Here is a 21,084-nt window from a genome sequence, read left to right as displayed (position 1 = left end):
AGAAAGGTGTCTGGGTTTCTTGGGTTCTTCCATTGGTTCATTCTTTCAACAAGTATGTCTTGGATGCCTATCTTGTGCCGGGCACTGTTGCTTGCCTCGGAGATAGGGCAGTGAATTAAAAGACCCCACCCCTCTATGGAGGAGTTGACCATCCAATGGGTGGCCTGGCAGGTTGTCTGTGCCCCAAGAAGGGTGACTTCTAGATCCTTGGAGTCAGGGAGCTGCATCTCTTTCCTGGAATAGATGGGCAGAAGGACAGACTATGCCCTCTCCAGGTTGTCAGATTCCATCCAGGGGAGAAGAAAGGGATGGGGCAGGGGCAGGGCTTCAGAAGAAAGGAACTGGATAGTTTGCCTGATTCAAATCCTGAGTTTGAGTCCCAGCTCCTCGCTTCCTAGCTGTGTGACCTGAGCAAGTTTCCTACCCTCTCTGTACTTCATTTCCTTATCTGTGTAAGGATAATTATCAAAATAATAATAGTAGTAGTATTAGGTAGCACGTATCCTTTTATGTGTCCAGCCCCACATTTACTCATTTCCTTAAGTTCTCTCGCAGCCGCCTCACAGGACTCAGCAGTAGATGCTCAGCCATGCTCCCTCCTGGGGCCTCAGGCAGCCTCTCTTACCTCCCTGGGTTTGGAGGGATTTGTTTCCCATGGTGGCAAACAGTGAGGTGGTCAGAAGATCTCAACATTAAGGTAGACTTTGAGATTCTACCTCTTGTTTAGGTGAGTGACAATAAACTCAGTTTCTAGGAGTAAACAGAATAATTGGCAAGAAATGGGGAGGTGAGAGTTCCAGGAGCCTCCTGGCTCTGGGCAAGACCCTCACCATTGAGCTCATCTCACTGCAGAAGACGTGAAAGTTGCTGTGATCCTGGCTCCAAGCAATGTATCTGTGGAGGGGTTGGATGGAAACCCTAAGGCCGATGACTCTGTAGTGTAGTACAGCTAAATTGGATGCTTCCAGAGCGTGGAACCCATGTCTTATACTTTCCTGTTCCGCCCCACACTACTCAAAACAGAGTTGCTTTTTAAGTAAATACTAAGGAGTTGGAATCCATATCTTCTCCCAGCTACTTAGGGCCACTGGGAACTCCACTTTTTCCTCTGAGCTCCTATACCAAGATACAGACAATAAATAGTGTCCGTTTGCTGTAGCTGTATAACAAGCAGATCCCCTAAATGGAGCATTCTTTCCCTTGGGAGCAGTGTTGTCAGAGGGGCTCAGCAGGTCTTCACAGGGCCCTGACACTCAGTCACTAATGGCCACGACTCTTAGTGTGTCGCAAAGCGGAGAGACCCAACCAGACACCTTCATAATCACATAATAATTTTAAAGAGGAAATTTATGCTGCATTCCATAAAATGGAGACAAACTTCATACTACATACGTTGACTAGACAGGGGGCAACAAAATGCACATGAAAAATATAAATCACATCTAAAATTTGATCTCTATAAAACTTGTATATAATCCGTAATTAATATTAAGCAAGCATTGTTAAGTATTGTTAAGTGCTTGGTAACCTGCTTGATAGGGTATATGTTTTTATCTTTATTTAGTCTTCATAGCAACTACAATTATGGGTGTAATTATTCTTACAGGTGAGAAGACTGAGGCTCAGAGACGCTAAGTAATTTGGCTAAAGTCTCACAGCCAATAAGGTCAGAGCCTGGATTTGAACTGAGCTTGTCTCACCCCAAAGCTCTCACCTGGTTGGCCAGTGGCTCCCTCCCCCGGACACAGGGACACTTGGTTTTGTAGCCTTATTAACCGTGCTTGTCAGCCACCTTTCCTTAGCCTTGGCCGCAGGTGTCTGCTCTCCCCACCACAGTGCTGTGAGCCACTTGAGACCAAGGACTGTCCCCCGTGTCTAACGTGTGTGACACAGGGAGGGGCTGAGCATATTTTGTTGGATTGAATGTAACTGAGTTAAACAGGGCTCTGACCCCAGGACCTGTGGAGGGGACAGTCCCGGGCACAGCTGGCTCATTGGAGAGAGTGCTTTTGCCACTTTCCCCCTCCCCTTCCTTCCAGAAATCCGGTTTGGCAGACCCTATTGGATTTCCTGTTGAATTAAAGCACCCTCCCAGAGCGACCTCCGGGCAGGTCCACAGCGCTCCTCCCACCCATCCACTCTTTGTTTCCAACAAATCCCTTGAATACTGAGGGATTAGAATTCTTTTTCCAGCTACTTAGGCCCACTGTGAACTCCAGCTCCTCCTCTGCACTCCTATAGCTTGTGGTACCCACTCTTTGCTGTAAGGACAGATCAAGCAGAGCCATTGCCCCACCCTCCACCCCATGATGTATTCAGTGATGTCAAAAGCAGAGAAGTGTGAAAGGTTAACTAATACCTTGTCAATGTGCAGCTGAGAAAACCAGGGCCCAGGGAGGAAGTGGCTGCTATCTAGTGGAGATAAGGCAAGGCTCTTTCTCCTTCTCTGTGGGACATTTTTCACCTGGGTTCCCCAAACCCTGCCCAGGACCCTACATCTCACAGTTATTGGTAAAAACAGCTCTTGGCTTCCCCCTGCCACCCTTGGCTCCCCAGGACTTGGATCCAGTCCAGGGGCTGAGCTGGGGACAGACACTACCCGCCTTCCCTGTCCCCTTGGCTTAGCCCCTAGCTTCTCACGCAGAGCTGTCACACCAACAAATCAGCTTGTGGCTGGAAAGGCTCACACTTACAAGGACTCTGAAGCCCAGCTGGTTTAATGCACACCCCTCTAAAGGTGCACACGTCCCAGTTGATCTTCTAGACGAGGAGCCTGAGCCCCAGAGAGGTTAACTGGCTGGTCCAAGATCACATAGCCGGTCAGTGAGATAGGAGCCCGGGTGCAGCCTCACCACACAGCTCTGCGTACCACTGCCTCCATCTGGCCCCTGAGGCACCCAGGGAAACCTCAACTGGCTGCTCAGGAATTAGACTATTCTGGGCCAGGGTCTTTCTGAAACTCCACCCAAGCAGGGCTTCTTTGGGCCCTGGTGACCAGGTGTAACACACATGGCCTCCGGCCTCCGCTGTTCCCTGCCAGCCTGCTCCACACCAGCCAGGCCAGCTGCCTGCAATTGCCCCACTCACTGTCCCCAAACCCACACACCCCGGTCGTTTGTGTGTCTCTTCACCCTTCCCCACATTCCCAGTCTGTTTTCAAACATGGGTCAACATGCCCTCTTCTAACCTGCTCCTCCCAGACCATCCCACCCCGTCACCCCCAAGACTGCATTCGAGGCTCCCCTCAATCTGTGCTCCTGTGGGTTCTCAGCCTTGCCAGCCCCACTGTGTGCTGCTCAAGAGCAGGCACGGGGCCAGCTCTGCACCCATCCCATGACTGGCAAGGGCCTGGCTCTTAAGAGGTGTGTGTGGAATGAATGAGGCTCAACTTTCTGTTTCAAAGATCTTTCTCAAAGCCCAGAGGCCACTCCCCTGCCTCAGTCAACACTTACGCGTTGAATGACTTGGCATCCGTGCATGTGCATACTTGTCCGCTGTCCTCAAGATGCTGTATGAGGTATCTATAGACACGGTCCTCTGCCCCCAAACGCCTCCACACCAGCCTGACATTCGGCCCCTTGAACTCTCATCTCCTTGAGTCTGAAAGCTTCTTGAGCTTCCTACTCAAGTGCAAACAAGGGTGGCCAGTGAGCATGGAAGAAGGTGCCCAGTATTTCTAGGAATCAAAGAAATGCAAATCCAGACAGAAGGCATTTCATCCGAGGGGCACATCCATGTTTGAAGATACAGTTTTAGAGAGACAGGGAAAGCAGCACCCTCAGACTCTGTTGGGGAAAACTGGGACAGCCTTTGGGGACAATTTCATAGTAACTATAAAAAAATGAAACACTGCCAGGCAGTTGTCCTACAGGAATACTCACACCCATGCACAAACCACATTACAGGGCTAATCACCATAAATGAATTGTACGGTGCAAAGGGGGCAGGACTCAGACATCCGTGGATGAAGGGTGATTAAACCCATCATGGCACAGGCATACAACAGATGTCCCTCTGGTCACTTAAAAAGATAAGGCAGGGGGCCAGCCCTGAGGCTGAATGGTTAAGCCCATGTGCAGCGGCCCAGGGTTTCGCCGGTTCGGATCCTGGGCGCAGACATGGCACTGCTCGTCAGCCACGTTGAGGCAGCGTCCCACATGCCACAAATAGAAGGACCTGCAACTAGAATATACAACTATGTAGGGGGGCTTTGGGGAGAAGAAGAGAAAGAAAAAAAAAAGATTGGCAACAGATGTTAGCTCAGGTGCCCATCTTTAAAAAAAGAAAGAAAGAAAGAAAGAAAAAAGATAAGGTACATCTGCGTGTAGTGGTGCGGAAAGATGCCCTCTCTGCTGTTACGTGAGAGAAGAAAGTTGCAGAAGCACGAGTATAATAGCATCCCTTGGGTAAAAACAAATGTGTGTCTGTGTGTGTGAGAGGAGTGTGTCGGGGTGTCGTGTGTGTGTGGGGTGTGGTATGTGTGTATGTGTAGTGTGGTGGGGGTATGTGGTATGTGGGGGGGTGAGGGGATGTTGTAGTTGGGTGTGTGCGTGGTGTGGTGTGTATTGGGGTGTGGTATGGTGTGATGTGTATGTGGTGTGTGTGTGCCTAACCCAAGCATTAGTCTCCTCTCTTCAAGGATCACTTCCTCTAGTACATTTGGGGACAAGAGGACTGTGTGTCTTACTGGTGACTACTGAGTCATCTACCTCGGTCCCTACTCTGCCCTCCCTGCCATTTCCAGATCAGACCTCATCTTGGAATGCCCTTGCACTGGGCCTGTCCAGGACAGATCGTGGGGCATGCTGGATGCCCTTTATGTCACCTCCCTCTCCAAGGCCCCATCACCTTGCAGGGCTGTGTGGGAGGGCTTTACCGAGAGCTGGAGCAAGCAAAGGAGATTACAGTGGGGATGGGAAAACATTCAACTGTCCCCTAATTATAAACTTTTCTCGAGTGTGTCCTTAAACTGAGAATGGTGCACCTAAAGGTGACCCCAAATCCTTGATGGGACCCGCCTTCCTTACCCTGAAGCCTCCCGTGTCTACAGGCACAGAGCTGGGTCTTTGGGAGACACACGTGTGGGGAATCCTCATTCCTATAGTCTGAGAGCAAAGTGCCAAGGAGGGACACCCGCCAAGGGAGTTCCCTGAGGGGCACCCCCAGTTCCCAGCCTTGCTGCCCCTCCCTGGGACGGCCTTTGGCTTTCTTTCACATACTTTCCCTGTTTCTTCATAGCCTTCAGAATTACAGTCGAATGGCTAAGATTCCATGTTGATAGGACATGTGAAATGATTCCCCTAATGTTGGTCCCTTACTGTTTCTGCATTTGCCGTGTTGCAACGAACATCTTCACGTGTGGAGGTTTTTGTCTATACTGGATTTAGGAGTGAAATTACTAGGTCAAAGAACATAATACAGATGTCTTTATGATTCCTGCTAAAGATTGCCAAATGGCTTCTAAAAGATTACCTTGATCGGTAATACTACCAACCCTGATTGAATCTACGAGTGGCAGTATGATCTTGCCGACACTGGTTCTTTTTTTTTTTCCACTTGGCTGTTTTAAAAGATCATGAATGGTATCTCAAAGCTGTTTTTCCTGTTTTTCTCCTTACTAGCAAGGGTGGAGTTCAGATTTTCAAAACGTTTGTTTTAAAGATGTCCTCAGTTGTAGTCACGTGTGTTCTTTCCTCTCCTTCCAGTTAGATCATAACAAATAGCATTAATGATGATAATAACAACAACTATAACAAGAATGTCAATTCCTTAGGTATTTAGAGCACTTTACAATTTACAAATTTCATAACCAGTAGCTTATTTTATTCTACCTGTAGGCAAGGCAAAGATTTTTTTCCCCATTTATAGATGAAACGGCTAAAACTACGCAGAGCTTGTTTGGCTAGAGAAACAGAGGCCCACCAGGGCTGATGCAAATGACCAGGGGGTTATTCAAGGATTGCAGAGAAACTGAGTCTCTCTCTCTCTGGGGCCACATGGTCTCCTCTCTCTGCTTCTCTGTGTGTCTCGTCCTCCTCTCTGCAGATCCTCTCTTTCTGCTTCTTCATCAGCATCCGTACGTCTGAAAATAGCAGCTGCGTCCAGGCTCTGCCCGTCCTTTCGGCTTGGGCCCCACATTTCCTCAGTCTCTGCCCCTTAGTTCATCATCTCTCAGGAGAGACTCAGGGCCTCCCAGCCTCCCAGATGGGTTTCCCTCTGCTCAGGTGTCCACCCTGGGTTGGGGAGAGGGTGGGGGACAAGGCCACGTGGTCAAACAGAGGAGCTGGGGCTGAAGGCACATCTCTAGAAGGGTGTGGGAAGGGAAGCAGAGATAGGCTTCTGACACAGCCCTTGCTGAAAGCTGCTCGGGGTGTGGTCCTCTGGGCCTGGTTAGACCATAACAATAACAACATGCCAGTAATAATAGTTGCCGAGGTCTGCAGAGACTTCTCGGAGAAAACCCTCCCAAAAGTAAAGAGGAGATGTTCTCTTTCCTTTCTGACCACACCCTGGAACCTCCCCCAGGCCTCGGTCAGGCTCTGCCCACTGCCCTGCCAGGGAGGTGCCTCACCAGGCAGACCTCGGAAAGCTTCTCCTGGGCCTGCCCACCCAACCTAGGCCCTCTGTTGCCCCTGCAGGTGCGGATCTGGGAGATCCCCGAGGGCGGGCTGAAGCGGAACATGACAGAGGCTCTCCTGGAGCTGCACGGGCACAGCCGGCGCGTGGGGCTGGTCGAGTGGCACCCCACCACCAACAACATCCTGTTCAGTGCTGGCTACGACTACAAGGTGGGCAACTGGGGGGGGGGCAGCTGTGGCCAGAGCCAACTCAGTGGGGAGGGGCAGGGAGAGAGAAGGGCATCTTTGGGGGGCCTGTAGGGAGCACTATTACTTTCCTGAGCATGTTAACCAATACTGTCTCATCCATTCATTCATTCACTACACATGACTGAGCATCTTCTCTGCACCCCATCATTCCTGGGCTCCACAGAGGCTGGAGGCATCTCTGTTGCCTTTTCTGGCACTGATGGACTGGAGGAGAATGCCAACCCTCTCTGCCTGGCCACTTCTTAACTAAGAAGTGGATGCTGCCCTCCTGGTAGGAAAAAGGAGCAACTGAAGCTGCTAGAGGGAAGAGAAAAGAGCCCAGCCCCTACCCGCAGGGAGGCCCTCAAAAGAGGAGTGCCAGCTGCTCAGACGTGGCAAGGAATGTTTATCCTTCTTGCTAGTTGCAGAAACTGAGCCCAGGCTGGGTCTGGGATTGGCCCAAGGATATTCGTGGATTTGTGTGACCGGGACACATCAGCCTATGATGCAGAACCCAATGACACCGTCCTGCATCCCAGGACACCTGGGGCTCTGCACAGGGTGTCTCTCCCAGAGCCAGTTGGTGCAGACCAGGGACAGGCGCCCCATGACAGCAGCAGCAGCACTGACCCCACTTCCTGCATGTCCACCCTCCCAGGTCCTCATCTGGAACCTGGACGTGGGTGAGCCAGTCAAGATGATCGACTGCCACTCGGACGTGATCCTCTGCATGTCCTTCAACACCGACGGGAGCCTGCTCACCACCACATGCAAGGACAAGAAACTGCGCGTGATCGAGCCCCGCTCTGGCCGCGTTCTGCAGGTAAAGCCCCACATTTTTTCGCGGGGAAGGGAAGATATTGGGACCTGGGGTTCTGCTTTCAGCCAGACCTGGAGGAAAAGGCTGTGCCAGCTCTCCTTCTCTCATGCACCGGTCCTGCACCTGTTGACCAGCTTGTCTGTTCTGGGCCCTTCTCAGCTCATAGGAACCCTGCCTTGTTCTGGGTGGCGAGGGACCTCAGTACCCTTTCTCGTCAGCCCTGGGTTTCTTCTGGCCTGCTCTGGGGGCCCAGCTGGTGAAATCCTTCAACATATAAATCCCTGGGTTTTGACCGAACCCAATCATGGGCACAGGAGGAGGGGCCTTTGGACTCACTGCCCAGCCATCTTCATGGGATGAGCCTGGCAGAAATGGCTCAGGGTGCCAGCTCACCTCCAAGTGGGGAGGTTGATTGTGGACGTAGCTCCAGCTTTAGTCTTTGAGTCTCCTGTGTCTTGACTGTGAGGAAGGGATTATATGCCATTTGGGAGTAAGAAATTAACATTTCTTGAGCACCTACTGTGTGCCAGTCATGGAGCTAGGTGGGATGGAAAATTTAGATGAAATTTGAGGTTTACCTACTACACTAGAAAGGACTGATGCATGACCTGGTTGTGTTTATCTTGAAAGAGTCCAATATTGCAAGACCAGAAAGTCATCTGGGGCCGGCCTGGTGGCGCAGCAGTTAAGTTCGCACGTTCCACTTCGACGGCCTGGGGTTCGCTGGTTCGGATCCCGGGTGCGGACATGGCACCGCTTGGCAAGCCATGCTGTGGTAGGCATCCCACATGTAAAGTAGAGGAAGATGGGCACGGATGTTAGCTCAGGGCCAGTCTTCCTCAGCAAAAAGAGGAAGGTTGGCCGCAGATGTTAGCTGGGGGCTAATCTTCCTCAAAAAAAAAAAAGAAAGTCATGTACTGATACTACTATAAATACTAATAATCATGGTTATTAGCAGCATCAGTACTCACCAGCATTGACTCAGAGCTCGCTGTGTGGCACACACTACGCCAAGAGCTCCACCTCAGTCAGTACTCAGAACAGTCCCTCTGAGGGGCTGCTGTTACCCTCCCATTTCACACATGGGAACACTGAGCCTTGGAGAGCGTCGGAGACTTGAATCTCAGTTACAGGAGGAGCTAGAATTCAAACCCGGCGCCGATGCCGAGCAGAAAAGACGTCAGAGGGCAGAGAATCCAGCCTCCACCTCACAGACATGGACGCAGGCCCAGAAGGGGTGAGGGACTCCTCCCAGGTTACACTTTTTTGACAGAACGTGGAACTAAAATCCAGAGCAAGTGACACCAGCCTGGGTCTTTGCACGGCTCCACCAGCCTCTGGTCTCTGGCCTGATGCTGACTCATCCTGGCAAAGAACCGCGTGGGTCAGGAGGAAAAGGAGGTGTCACGAGCTGAGAGGCAGGAGAGGAGGCAGAGGATGGCCCAGCTCAGATGGAGCCCCTGGCAAGGGGAAGTGTTGCTCAGGGAACCGGCTGAGTCCGGCTGAGTCTGGGTCCTCCTGCACCTCTGGGTCCTCCCCTTGGAGCTTCCTCCCGGTAGGGATGGTTGTGAGGTATTGTGGCGAGAGCGCTTGCAGTTCTGGTGCTGCTGGACTTGGTCAGTGTTAGCTGCCTGCCTCCCGGGTGGCTCTGGGATGTGCAGAGAGACCTCTGTCCTGGTCCCGGGGCTCAGTGCTCCACATCACCCGTATTCGTGTCATGGGGCTACCACAACAAATACCACAAATGGGGCGGCTTACAACAACAGAAAGGGATCCTCTCACAGTCTGGAGTCCAGAAGTCGGATGTCAAGGTGTGGCAGAGCCGCACTCCCTCCGGAGGCTCCCGGGGAGAACCCGTCCTGGCCTCTTCCAGCTTCCAGTGGTTGCTGGCTTCCTTAGCTTGTGGCCGCATCACTCTGGTCTCTGTCTCCGCAGTCACGTCACCTTCTCCTCCGTGTGTCTATGGGATCTGCCTTTGCCTGTCTCTCATAAGGACACTCATGATGGCACTGAGGGCCCACTTGGATAATCCAGGGCCATCTCCCATCTCAGGATCCTTAACTTAAAATTACATCTGCAAAGACTCTTTTCCAAATAAGGAAACATTCACACTTCCGGGGATTAAGACATGGACATATCTTTTGGGGCCGCCATCCAGCCCACCACAGTCCCCTGGTGTCTGGGGGCCCTGGCTCACCAGCTGTCTCTGTCCCCGTCAGGAGGCGAACTGCAAAAACCACAGAGTGAACCGGGTGGTGTTCCTGGGAAACATGAAGCGGCTGCTCACCACCGGGGTCTCCAGGTGGAACACAAGACAGATCGCCCTCTGGGACCAGGTCAGCCGCAGGGAGGCTGAGTGGTAACAGAAAAGGATGTTTCATGTTAACTCTGGGGGCTCTGCTGGGGTTTGGGAAGGTGAGGAGCCGTCCTGCCTGGACATCGGCTGACGCTGGCCCCGCTCCGGTCCACAGGAGGACCTGTCCATGCCCCTGATAGAGGAGGAAATTGATGGGCTCTCCGGCCTCCTGTTCCCCTTCTATGACGCTGACACCCACATGCTCTACCTGGCTGGAAAGGTACTAGAAGGTTGGGGGGGGGTACTGGGGCAGCCTGTGAGAGACCCTGCCCTGCCCCTGTTCCCGCCCTGCTCCCCTAAGAAGAGCCAGCCTGACCTCTCTGGCCTTCCCCTGACCCAGCCTGGGTCTCACTCTCTTCCATCGAAACCTACCCTCAAGTTGGACACTCATTCTCACTGAAATTCAATCACAAAGAATTCCTTCAGAGGTGGGCTGGAGAGGGTTTTATGTTGGAATAAGATCAGAGCCTGAAGTGCAGAGGACAATGACTAGTGATGGAATGTGAGGAACCTGCCAGGAGATCTTTGACAAATATGGCCTTGTTTGTTAGAAAGGCTGTCCATAGTCACATGCGCGTGCGCATACACACTCACACACACCACACACACACACCCAGCAAGTCCCCTGTGGCAGACCCACCGGGGGTCTAGAGGCCAGGTCTCCCTGGTCTTTTGACCACCTCTGGGGCACAGCAGAGGCTCTCTTCAGCAGACCTCAGGGACCAGAGCCTGCTCAGCCCTCGCCTCCCCCTGCCTTCCTCACCTCCCTCTCCTTGCCCCCAGGGAGATGGAAACATCCGGTACTACGAGATCAGCACTGAGAAGCCCTACCTGAGTTACCTCATGGAGTTCCGCTCCCCAGCCCCGCAGAAAGGCCTCGGTAAGGGGGTCCAGAGGCTGCCGTGGCTGTTAGGCTATGGAAGAAGAGCCTGGACATTTGGCTCATGGGATACCTCTTCCCCGCCAAATGAAAACTCAGACGCAGAAGGCCACAGCTCATGGGCAAGTCAGAGTTGAACCTACAGGTGTTGCCCCTATGAAGGCCAGCCTGCCCTCCTCCAGCCAGCCTGTCACCACCCACTTGACCGGCTCCATCATTCCGTGACGCTGGCATCCTCCGCCACCTCTGGTTATCAGCAGCCCACACCGTATCTTCATCCCCATTGCAGAGGGGGAGGCTGAAGCCCAGCCTGGTTCTGACACTGGGGGGAGGTGGTTCAGCAGCCAAAGGTCAGAGCAGGGGCTAGACGCAGGCCCCTTCTGGAAGCCTCTGAGAAGCCAGGATTCCTGGTCCCCAGGAACAGCTCTATCCTTGCCTGAGAGGAAGGAGGAAGTTCCAGGTTGTCCCCATCACTGCATCCCCAGGACCCCCAGGTTCTCAGGCAAATCCTAGAGAGGACCCAGGATTGACGGAGTGTAGTGAGTCAGGGTGAGGGGCGAGACATTCTGGACACCCCACACTCTCCCGCCACGAAAATCTTACAGTGAAATTGTCATTCTTATTAACTAACCCTGGCAGTGCACACTATTCAGCTGTTCCCCATTTGGGGTCCAAATCACCCAATAGAAGAAATCTCTTCAGAGGCTCTGTTCCCACCCTCCTTAGGACTTGAGTCTGGCTTGTTCCCTCAGAGGATCTGGTATTATGGACAGGGCCTGAGGGCCAGCTTCAAAGACATCAGGGCTAGAAGCCCGGCCCAGTGACCAACAGGAAAATGGAGGCCCAGACGTATGCCCAAGGTCCTAACAACCCCTGCGGTCCTAATGGCCGTTCCATTGACTTCACCCTTCCCCAGCTCTCTGTCATCCTCAGCTTCCTCACTGTCATCTCTTTATCAGATAGTATAAAAAGCAGCCTGGACTTTGGAGCCCGAACTAGGTTTATTTTCGGATTCAACTGCATACTTACCCCTCTGAGTCTCGGTTTTCCTCATCTGTAAAATAGGGATAATCAAACCTACCTTGAGGGGCTCTTGTGAAGCTTAGAAGCCGTGTGTACAATGCACCTGGCAGAGCACCTGCTCCTTCATGTAGTTGTTCAACAAACATTTAATGCGTGCCAGCCAGGTGCCAGACGCTGCACTAGGTCCAAGGATGCAGTGATAAATAAAACAGAACACGGCCTTACTCACTTTCCACTGAGGGGCAGACAGACCATAAACAAAGAAGGAAGGAAAATATTGATGGTAGTAAGTTCTAAGCAGAGAATCAAATGGGGTGATAGGACACAGAGTGACTGGCGGTGATTTTAGACCAGGTGGTCAGAGAAGGCCTCACTGTGGAGGTGGCATTTTAAGATAAGCTCTGAAAGGCAGGAAGGGGCAAAAGGGAAGACAGCAGGAAGACCAGTTAGTTCAAAGAATGAGCCTGGCATGTTCTAGGAATGGAAGGGCGGTCAACATGGCTAAGCACAGAGTAGACTCTGACATAGCGCAAGATGGAGAGAGCGTCAAGAGACTGAGCTGGAGAGGTGGGCAGGGGCCAGATCCGGGGGGGTGCATTAGACAGGGTGTATTAGGGTTCTCCAGAGAAACAACCAAATGTATGTAGAAGGGGATTTATGAGGAATTGGCTCCCATGATTATGGCGGCTGAGAAGTCCCACAGTCTGCCATCTGCAAGCTGGAGAATGACGCCAGGAAAGCCAGTGGTGTAATTCAGTCTGAGTCTGAAGGCCTGAGAACCAGGGGAGACGATGGCGTAAATCCCAGTCTGAGGGCAGGAGAAGATGAGAGGAGACGTCCCAGCTCAAGCAGGGAGGCAGAATAAAAGAGGCCCCTCCCCCCTCCTCCGCCTTTTGTTCCACTCAGGCCCTCAACTGATTGGGTGATGCCCACCCCCCTCGAGGAGGGCAGTCTGCTTTACCGAGTCCACCAGCATGTGAAATTAACCATCACACGGGGGAAGGGTTTGGATTTTTGGGGAACTCACTGGAAGGTCTTCTTTTTCTTGGGGGTGACGGGCGTTGGAGATGGGGCAATGCTATGTGACCTAAAAGGTTAATTTAAGATTGCTCTTGCTTCTGTAGGGAGATTGGATTGGGAGAATGGATTTTGAAAGGGCAGGAGGGAGGCAGAGAGGCCAGTTAGAGGCTTTTGTGAACTTCTAGGCAAGAGAGGATGGTAGCTTGGGGGATGGCCTGAAGACAGGGAGGAGAAGATAAGCCCAGAAGATGTGTGGACAGTAGTGTCAGCAGGACTTAGGGAGGAGAGGGAGGAGCCGAGGATAACAATTTCTACTCATCCTCCTCACCTGTGGCGACTACTGAGCATTTACCATGAGCCAGGCACTTCCTGTAGATTCAAAGTGCCTAAGGAGCTCACCACAGGCAGGTCACGTAAGTGGCAGAGCCAGAACTCAAACCCAAGTCCAGTGGCTTCAAATTCCACTTGGGTACCATTAGGCCACTTCTCTCCAGTGCCTGGAATTCCCTTATCTGGAAGAACAGCCCTCCATTCCAGTCGAGAAGAGGTAGAACCTTAACTCATACTCACATCGTGAGGAAAGAACTAGTGTTACCTGTGCTCATCACAGTGCCGGGTAGTTACTGAGCATCTTTGTGCTCAGTCCCCTGACCCCCTCACGAGGGCACCACGGCCCTCCACTAAGCAGCCAAGGGACCCGAAGCTCCGAGGAGTAGTGATTTGCCCAAGGGCTCCCAGCCAGGAAGAGGGGCAGAGTCAGGATTCAGACCCAGGTCTGTACGACCCCAAAGCTTGTGCTCTCAACACCACACTGCACAACTCCCCCAGTGAGTGTCCAGTCCGTGCAGCTCCTAGGCACACCGTGGCTAGTGCACACACGCGGACAATATACACACACGCTGTTGGTCCTGGAAGACGTATGAGAGAACAGCTGTCTTTGGCTGCGTTTAAATTCCTGGGGTGCGCGGGGGAAGGTTTCTCCCTCCTTCTTTCTCTCTGAGGACCAGTGACACAGAGGCTTAGGGAAGCCAGTTCATTTCAGAAGGCTCTGTGGCTTATGCTGTGACAACACTCTGTGACCCTGGGCAAGCCTCTTCCCTTCTGACCCTCATGAGTCTCATCTGTAGACAGAATGGACTAGATTCAAATATTTCTGCAGCACCGTCCAGTTCTGAAAGGCCCCGATCCTAAAGTGTGCACCTTCCTGAGGCAGGTCTAGCCCACGGGGCTTATTTGAGAAGCTACCACCCAGAGACAGGCCCGATTCAAGAAGCCCCCAGCCCACCTGCTCCCCTCTCCCTGGATCGTTGCCTACACACCTAGTGCCCACACCCTGGGCCTTTCCCCTGGCCAAGGACCTCAGGGAGGAGGGGCATGGAGGGGGAATCCCAGGCCCCCCTGGAGCCGTGTGTGCCTGTCCACAGGGGTCATGCCCAAGCACGGGCTGGATGTGTCGGCCTGCGAGGTGTTCCGCTTCTACAAGCTGGTGACTCTCAAGGGCCTGATCGAGCCCATCTCCATGATCGTGCCCCGGAGGGTGAGTGAGGCTGGGCCCGCCTCCAAGGGCCCCCTGCATTGAATCCTAGCTCACTCGCCACTGACTGTAAGCCTGGGGAAGCCCAGAAGAAGACATAAGTTATGGGTCCTGTGGACTAGGGTCTTCAGGCCCAATTTGGGGTGGGGGTGGGGGTGATTCTGAGGTGGGGACAGTTTGGCTTGCTCACGTATGCAGGGTGGGAATTCCAGGGGGGAGACACTGAGTGCAAAGCCTTGGAGGCAGCAAAGCAGGTAGCACGGTTGGAGGTCGGCAAGGAGAAGCGTCTGGCTGGAGAACAGGGCTTCTCTCAGCAGCCCCCCATCTGTCCACTCTTCTGTTCCCCTCATTGCAGTCGGATTCCTACCAGGAAGACATTTACCCCATGACGCCAGGCACGGAGCCAGCTCTGACCCCTGATGAATGGCTGGGAGGCATTGACCGAGGTACTGCAAGGGGTGGGCTTCACGGAAGAGGCGCAGGGACTGCAGCCTTCGCCTGCGGTCTAGCTTGCCCCATTTTCCTTGCACATCCTCCTGTTTGAACTTCCCCTCACAATGGCCAACTGTCAAGCATGGTGTCAGTGAGAGACACCGTCACCTGACAGTCCATCGAATGATCAGTGAGAATATGTTCCTTGCCTTTCCTAGATCCTGTGTTGATGTCACTGAAAGAAGGCTATAAGAAGTCCTCAAAAATGGTATTTAAGGCTCCCATCAAAGAAAAGAAGAGTGTTGTGGTCAATGGAATAGATTTATTAGAAAATGTCCCACCTCGGACAGAGAACGAGGTAAGGAAATAAGTTATTACCTCCACAGGCCCTGGAGGAGTGAGACCTTACATTTCAATTATGGGCTTCAGGCCTTTAAGCCAGCTCCATTCTGAGGCATTTTTCTTTTGGTGACAAATACCATAAGTAACCTGCTATTGGCTTCCATTGCCTCTGACCCCAATAAATAGAGGCTGGCATATGGAACGGATATTGATGCCCCTCCCCCTACCTCAAATTCACTAAACCACAGAGTTATGTGTCTCCTCGTGAATCCATTTCAGAATGTCACTGTCTTTGGTGTTACGGGCGTTATAAAGTCCTGACTCACAGGGAACAGCCGGCCTCGTGCATTACAGCACTGCCTTCCCCCTGGTGTTGCATGGCCATGGGGTCTGACAATTTCCTGTTTTTGTGGAAGAGGCTGAGTGTTTATGAAAGTATTCTTTGTGCCGTTAGAATGGGAGCAGCTCAGTCAGGGGCAACCATAGCTAGGCCTTGTCCGTGTCCCCCAAAGGCTTCTCCTTCCAACCACACCCTCACTCCCTGGTGCCAATACAGTTCAGCTCAGCCGTGATCTGCAGAATGCCTTCCCTGTGCCAGGCACTTGGCTTGATGCAGCTGAAGTAGAGATGGCTGCATGGACCCACCTGCATTTGAATCCCGGCTCTGCCATTTCCTGGCTGTGCCTGAGCAAGTTTTCTGACTTTTCTAAGTCCATTTCCTCATGGTAAAATGGAGATATGAAATGCTGTGAGCATTAAAAAGATAATCCCTAAGTGTCTACCAGTCTTCCTGGCTCATATCAAGTGCTTAAAGTGGCTAACCATATTAGCTAACTATTGCCATGTAACAAATTAGCCCCAAAACTGAGTGACTTAAACCCACAAACATTTATCTCATCGTTTCTTTGGGTGCCTGTGGCTCAAAGTCTTCATGAGGGTGTAGTTAAACTGTCAACTGAGGCCGCAGCCACATCTGAAGGCTCAGCCGTGGAAGGATCTCCTTCCAAGTTCACTCACATGGTTGTTGGCAGGACTCGTTTCCTCACAGGCTGTTGGGCTGAGGGTCTCAGTTCCTCATGGGTTGTTGGCAAGAAACCTCCCTCAGGTCCTTGCCAAATGGACCTCTCCAGAGGGCAGCTCAAAACATGGCAGCTGGCATCCCTCAGGGTGAGTGAGCAAGAGAGGGTGTCCACGATGGAAGCCACAGTCTTTTTGTGACCTAACCTTGGAAATGATATCCCATCACTTCTGCCATATTCTATTCATTGAAATAAGTGACTAGGTCCAGTCCACCATTGAGGGGAGGGGAGAACGTGGTGGGGGGGAATCTTAGAGGCTTCTTGTCACACCAACTTACAATTACCATTATGATTCATAAAAATAAAATGATTCCTGACCTCTGGGACTTCACAGTTCTGAGTCATATAGACAAGTCTATAAGAGGGATGTTCAGATTTCTAGGGCTGGATGAAATTATGTGATAAATAGGATTTGTTTCAAAATAATCCCCCAGGGGGGTGTGCAGGAGAAGTGGGTAGGAGTAGATACAAAGCAAAAATGGTCACATGTTATCTGTTGAAGCTAGCTGATGAGTACCTGAAGGTTCATGAGGCTATTCTTTATACTTTTGCATATATTTGGCATTTTCCATTTAAAAAAAATATATTTTTAAGTATCCTGAGAAGATAGAGATACCTGAGTTGCCACAGTAGCCCAGGTGGGCGTGAGTCAGAACAAGAGCCTGAATCCAGTTCTAGTATCGAGTGTGGAGAAGGCAGAGTGGAAGAGTAGTCACACTGAGTAACATCTAGCTATAGGCTTGTCTATATGAATCAGAACTGAGGACGTGGAGGACAATTTTAAAGGGTCTCTGAGCCAACAACACAGATGCCACAGTCTCTCTACATTAAAGCTTGTGCACCTCTTCGTTAGGAAGAAATTCGCTTAGAGCCTGCTAACTCTGGTTTACCCGCAATTTTAATCATCAGAGCAGATCAGAAGCAACTAATTAGAAAATGGGGCTGTAGGTGCTGGACACATTGGTCTGTGTGAAGAGACAATTGGTAGCTTGACCCAGGGGAGGAGTTTAATGGTTGCATAACTGTAACTTTACTAAATATCACTGAATTGTACACTTAAAACGAGTGAACTTTATTGTATGTGAATTATGCCTCAATAAAGCTGTTTTTGTGGAAAAAGCTAACCAATAAATTATGCAAAGAAATTTCAAGAACTTGGAAGGCACAAGACTGCATGGAATCATTTGGTGTGGGCAAAAAGCTTATCAGCCCCCTGAAGACACGTAACCAGGGCTGGTTTGTTGGTTAATTTTTTTTAAAGTCAATTAAAGGAAAGAATCACAAAAATGATATATACACTCTTTAAACCATTTATTTTCATTAAAACAAAAACATAGATTCCTCCAACATATTTTGATGCAGCATCAAGGTCTTTTCTTTGAGGCCTCCCCCGGCTGGGGTCAGCTATGTCCCTCTCACATATATCGCACTTTAACTCCAATTTCCAGTTTCAGTTTCTTTTAGGTGGAACAGGAACTTAATGTCAATCTGAAAACAAAGCCCTAGTTTTCTCGGAGTTTTCCGCATTTTTTTTTAAGACTGGTTATTGAGGTCTAATTTACCTATGGTAAAATTCACTCTTCATAATGCATAGTTCCACGAGTTTTAACAAATGCATACAGCTGTGTAACCACTACCCCACAGTCGAGATGTAGAATATTCCCCAATCTTCTATGGTGACGTCATCCACACCTAGCTCAGCAGCAAGGTTTTTAGCATCACCTCTATCAAGACTTTCTAATGCATTCAACTTAGTTTTTATAGAAACAGCAACTTCTCTTTCTTGTGTTTATATCAGATTTAATTAAATTATGCAATTATAAGAACAAATTCGACTCACACCAGGAAATTTGAGGACAAACACAACTGCTTGTTGGTAATGTTCAACTTAAACATGTTGGAGTCCTCAAGTAGCCGCCTGCCTTCCAGGGCTCAGTGTTTTGTGAGCATCTGTCGATCTGTTTTAAGCAAGAAATGGAGAGACTGGTTGATCCAGGGACTCATCTCCAGGAAGGGCTGTCAGGATACCTGTGCTTTGCCTGCACCCATGGCCACAAATGCATCACTGCCCAGTGCAAACCGTGGTATCCCCTTGGTAGTCCCATGTCAGCAGGAAAAAAGCTAGATTCCATTTCTGTACCCTAAGCTTTCTTAAGAAGAGAAGGATGTAAAACATTTTAGAAAGGTTTCCATCCAGAATGGTAAATAAATTTGTTAGATTTGGACCCCTAAAAAGGTACGCTTAGGATGTTTGGAAAACTGGCCCGTGTGGACTCCCCCTTCCTCGGTGACCCTGAGCCGCTGCCTGAGGCAGCTCTGCACAGGCCACAGCTTTCTTTTTTTCCCACCTCACAGGGGAAAGTAGGGGCTATGAGCTGAGCCCGGAGAAAGGAGAGCTGCAGTGACATGAGTCACCTGGGACGCTAAAGTGGGGGGGCACTGGAAGGCCTAGGGGGAGAAGGGCAGAGGCTGCCGTGCGGAGGGCGGGGCGGGGATCTGGACTCAGGAAGTCACTTCTCACCTGCTCTCTCCCTGGCCCTCCACGGCCCCCTCTCTTCGTCCACCCCAGCTTCTCCGAATGTTCTTCCGGCAGCAGGATGAGATTCGGCGGTTGAAAGAGGAGCTGGCGCAGAAGGACATCCGCATTCGGCAGCTACAGCTGGAACTGAAAAACTTGCGCAACAGCCCCAAGAACTGTTAGCTCCCCGGCTGGGCTGCTTTCTAAGCCGATCTCTCCGTTGTTTCTACTCATCCCTTAACTTTCCCTTATCTGGTGATCCCAGAGACAGAGCCAGGACTGGAGCTGGGGGAGAGCCTGAGGACCTCACCTGCCACCTCAAGAACTGGAAGCTGACCTTTGACCTCTTGAACTCATGCTAATACAAGTCCCCAGCCTCCCCTGGAGACCCACCGCTGCCAGCCCCTTTACCTGCCACCCCAGGAGTCTCGGCTTCTCCTTGGCCAGGCAAAGACCACGGACTCCCTGAGGGGTGCTGTCAATGGACCAGGGAGCAGAGGGGGAAGCCAGGATCCCAGTAGACTTAGAACTTGACCTTTTCCCCTGCAAAGGGGGCTGGCAGGACATCTCAGCATTCCCTGCTGCAGCTCGCAACGTCCCTGATGGACCACACCGTAAGGGCCGGATTGCAGGTGTCAGCCATTCCCCCTTGCCTCCTCCCACCTCCCTCTATTCCCCTGAAGCCCTGCAAGCCTGATTCTCCTGACAAGGGTTGCAAGCAACCCAGCTCCTTTCTGTCTCTTGCCCTCTCTTTCTTGTCTTCAGGGAATTAAGAGGATTGCTCGCCAAGGCCATAATGACCCCTTGCCTTCCCATGATTCTCTTCGAAGCTCTTGCAACACCCTTTTCCCATTTAATTCGTGAGGCAGGGAGGGTAGGGAAAAGTGTCCCCATTTTACAAATGACAGAACCGAGGGTTGCAATGGGGAAGTGACTTACAAAGTCACCCAGCGGGTCAACAGTGGACACAGGACCAGGACCTACGGTATCCAGACCCCGAGGCCAGGGCCCTTCCCACTGCATCAAGATGCCAATTCCATGGGGGCTTCGCCAGTGCCCGAGTCTCTGTGGAGATTGAGAACTGGAAGCTACTTCTACCGTCTGCCCCACACCAGTAGTGCCAATGTGTCACACTGCCCAGTTGAGGCCCCTCACACTCAGTGCCCCTACATTCCCCTGGCCCCCGCCCTTGGCTCTCACCCCTCCGGGGACTCCCTCTGAGATGAGGCCTCTTCCTCCTGGAAGATGAGGCTGAGGAGGGTAGAGCTCGGCCCTGGGGAAGGCAGAGCAGGGTCTGATTGCTTCAAGAGAGGCTCTGCATGTCTCTCGCCACTGCGATCTCAGCCACTCTCAGCCTTACACTAGCAGGATGACCACAGCCCCTCACGTCAGTATGCACTTTAAAGTTTACGCAGTTCTTTGACACGTAAGATATCACGGAGCCTCACATCCACTCCGGGAGGTAGGGCTCATTCTCTCCGTTTTACAGATGAAGAAACCAAGAAGTGGCCCGAGGTCACGGGACTCTCAACCGCCACATTTCATTCGGTCTTCTACACATTTTCTTTTTCTCCTCCTTTTCTCCCTTCATTTCCCACCACCCATAGAGTCCATAAACACTGTTCTTCTCAGAAAAGTCACGGTTTGGAGGTGAGAGCTGGCCTGGGGATCAAGAAATGGGTGTCCACTCTTCTCTCTCATTAGCTAGGATCAACTGATGCATTATACTCCTCACCTGCTCGTCCCATGGCCACCCTGCAGGACATCCATCGAGAGGCCAGAGCTCCCTCGGCCCCTCCAGGTGACCTGGGCAGGGAAAGCCCCCCATTCCTTGGGCTTTCCCTCCAATAACCTTCCCCCCCGCCCCCGGCCTGCTAAAGCAGGGTCTCCTCACCGCCCACTCCCTGCAGCTAGACAGTGTCCGCTCTCATCTGTTCTTCCGCACACTTCTCAAGCTTTTCTTTCTTCCCCATTGACCTTTGCGGTCTTCTGTGATTATTTATGCTGCCTCCCAAGGATAGAACTGAAATAAAATGTTTTCAACTTATCAAAGCTGGGCACGGCCATCTCATTTAACCCCACTGGGTTCCTGCTCTTGGCCACCACGGTATCTTGATGGTCAACTCCCCAGTCATGGTTCCTTCTGGAACAACAAGCCACGTCTGTATCTACAGATATAATCTCACGCTTTCGTTCATCTACAGCAAGGCTTCTGAACCTCAGCACGATTGACATTTGGGGCCAGATAATTTTTTGCTGTGAGGGCTGTCCCGT

At 51.5% G+C, this 21,084-nt stretch overlaps 1 protein-coding gene across 10 annotated transcripts in view; it reads left to right on the top strand.

The window, feature by feature from the left end:
* Nucleotides 1–20,862, top strand: part of CORO2B (coronin 2B) — a 137,973-nt gene extending 117,111 nt beyond the window's left edge. For all 10 annotated transcript variants that reach the window (XM_070622537.1, XM_070622567.1, XM_070622491.1 and 7 more), the window contains exons 4-12: nt 6,639–6,788; nt 7,465–7,629; nt 9,846–9,962; nt 10,098–10,202; nt 10,766–10,862; nt 14,330–14,442; nt 14,795–14,885; nt 15,090–15,229; nt 18,862–20,862. In XM_070622537.1, the coding sequence (XP_070478638.1) occupies nt 6,639–6,788; nt 7,465–7,629; nt 9,846–9,962; nt 10,098–10,202; nt 10,766–10,862; nt 14,330–14,442; nt 14,795–14,885; nt 15,090–15,229; nt 18,862–18,993 (1,110 nt within the window). In that variant the 3' untranslated portion in view covers nt 18,994–20,862. The remainder of the gene's footprint in view (nt 1–6,638; nt 6,789–7,464; nt 7,630–9,845; nt 9,963–10,097; nt 10,203–10,765; nt 10,863–14,329; nt 14,443–14,794; nt 14,886–15,089; nt 15,230–18,861) is intronic.
* Nucleotides 20,863–21,084: the final 222 nt, after the last annotated feature.

This window comes from Equus przewalskii, chromosome 1 (assembly GCF_037783145.1).
Source record: "Equus przewalskii isolate Varuska chromosome 1, EquPr2, whole genome shotgun sequence".
Classification (NCBI taxonomy): Eukaryota; Metazoa; Chordata; class Mammalia; order Perissodactyla; family Equidae; genus Equus; species Equus przewalskii.
Note: the sequence above shows the minus strand (reverse complement) of the source record. Positions and strands in the feature narration are given on the sequence as shown.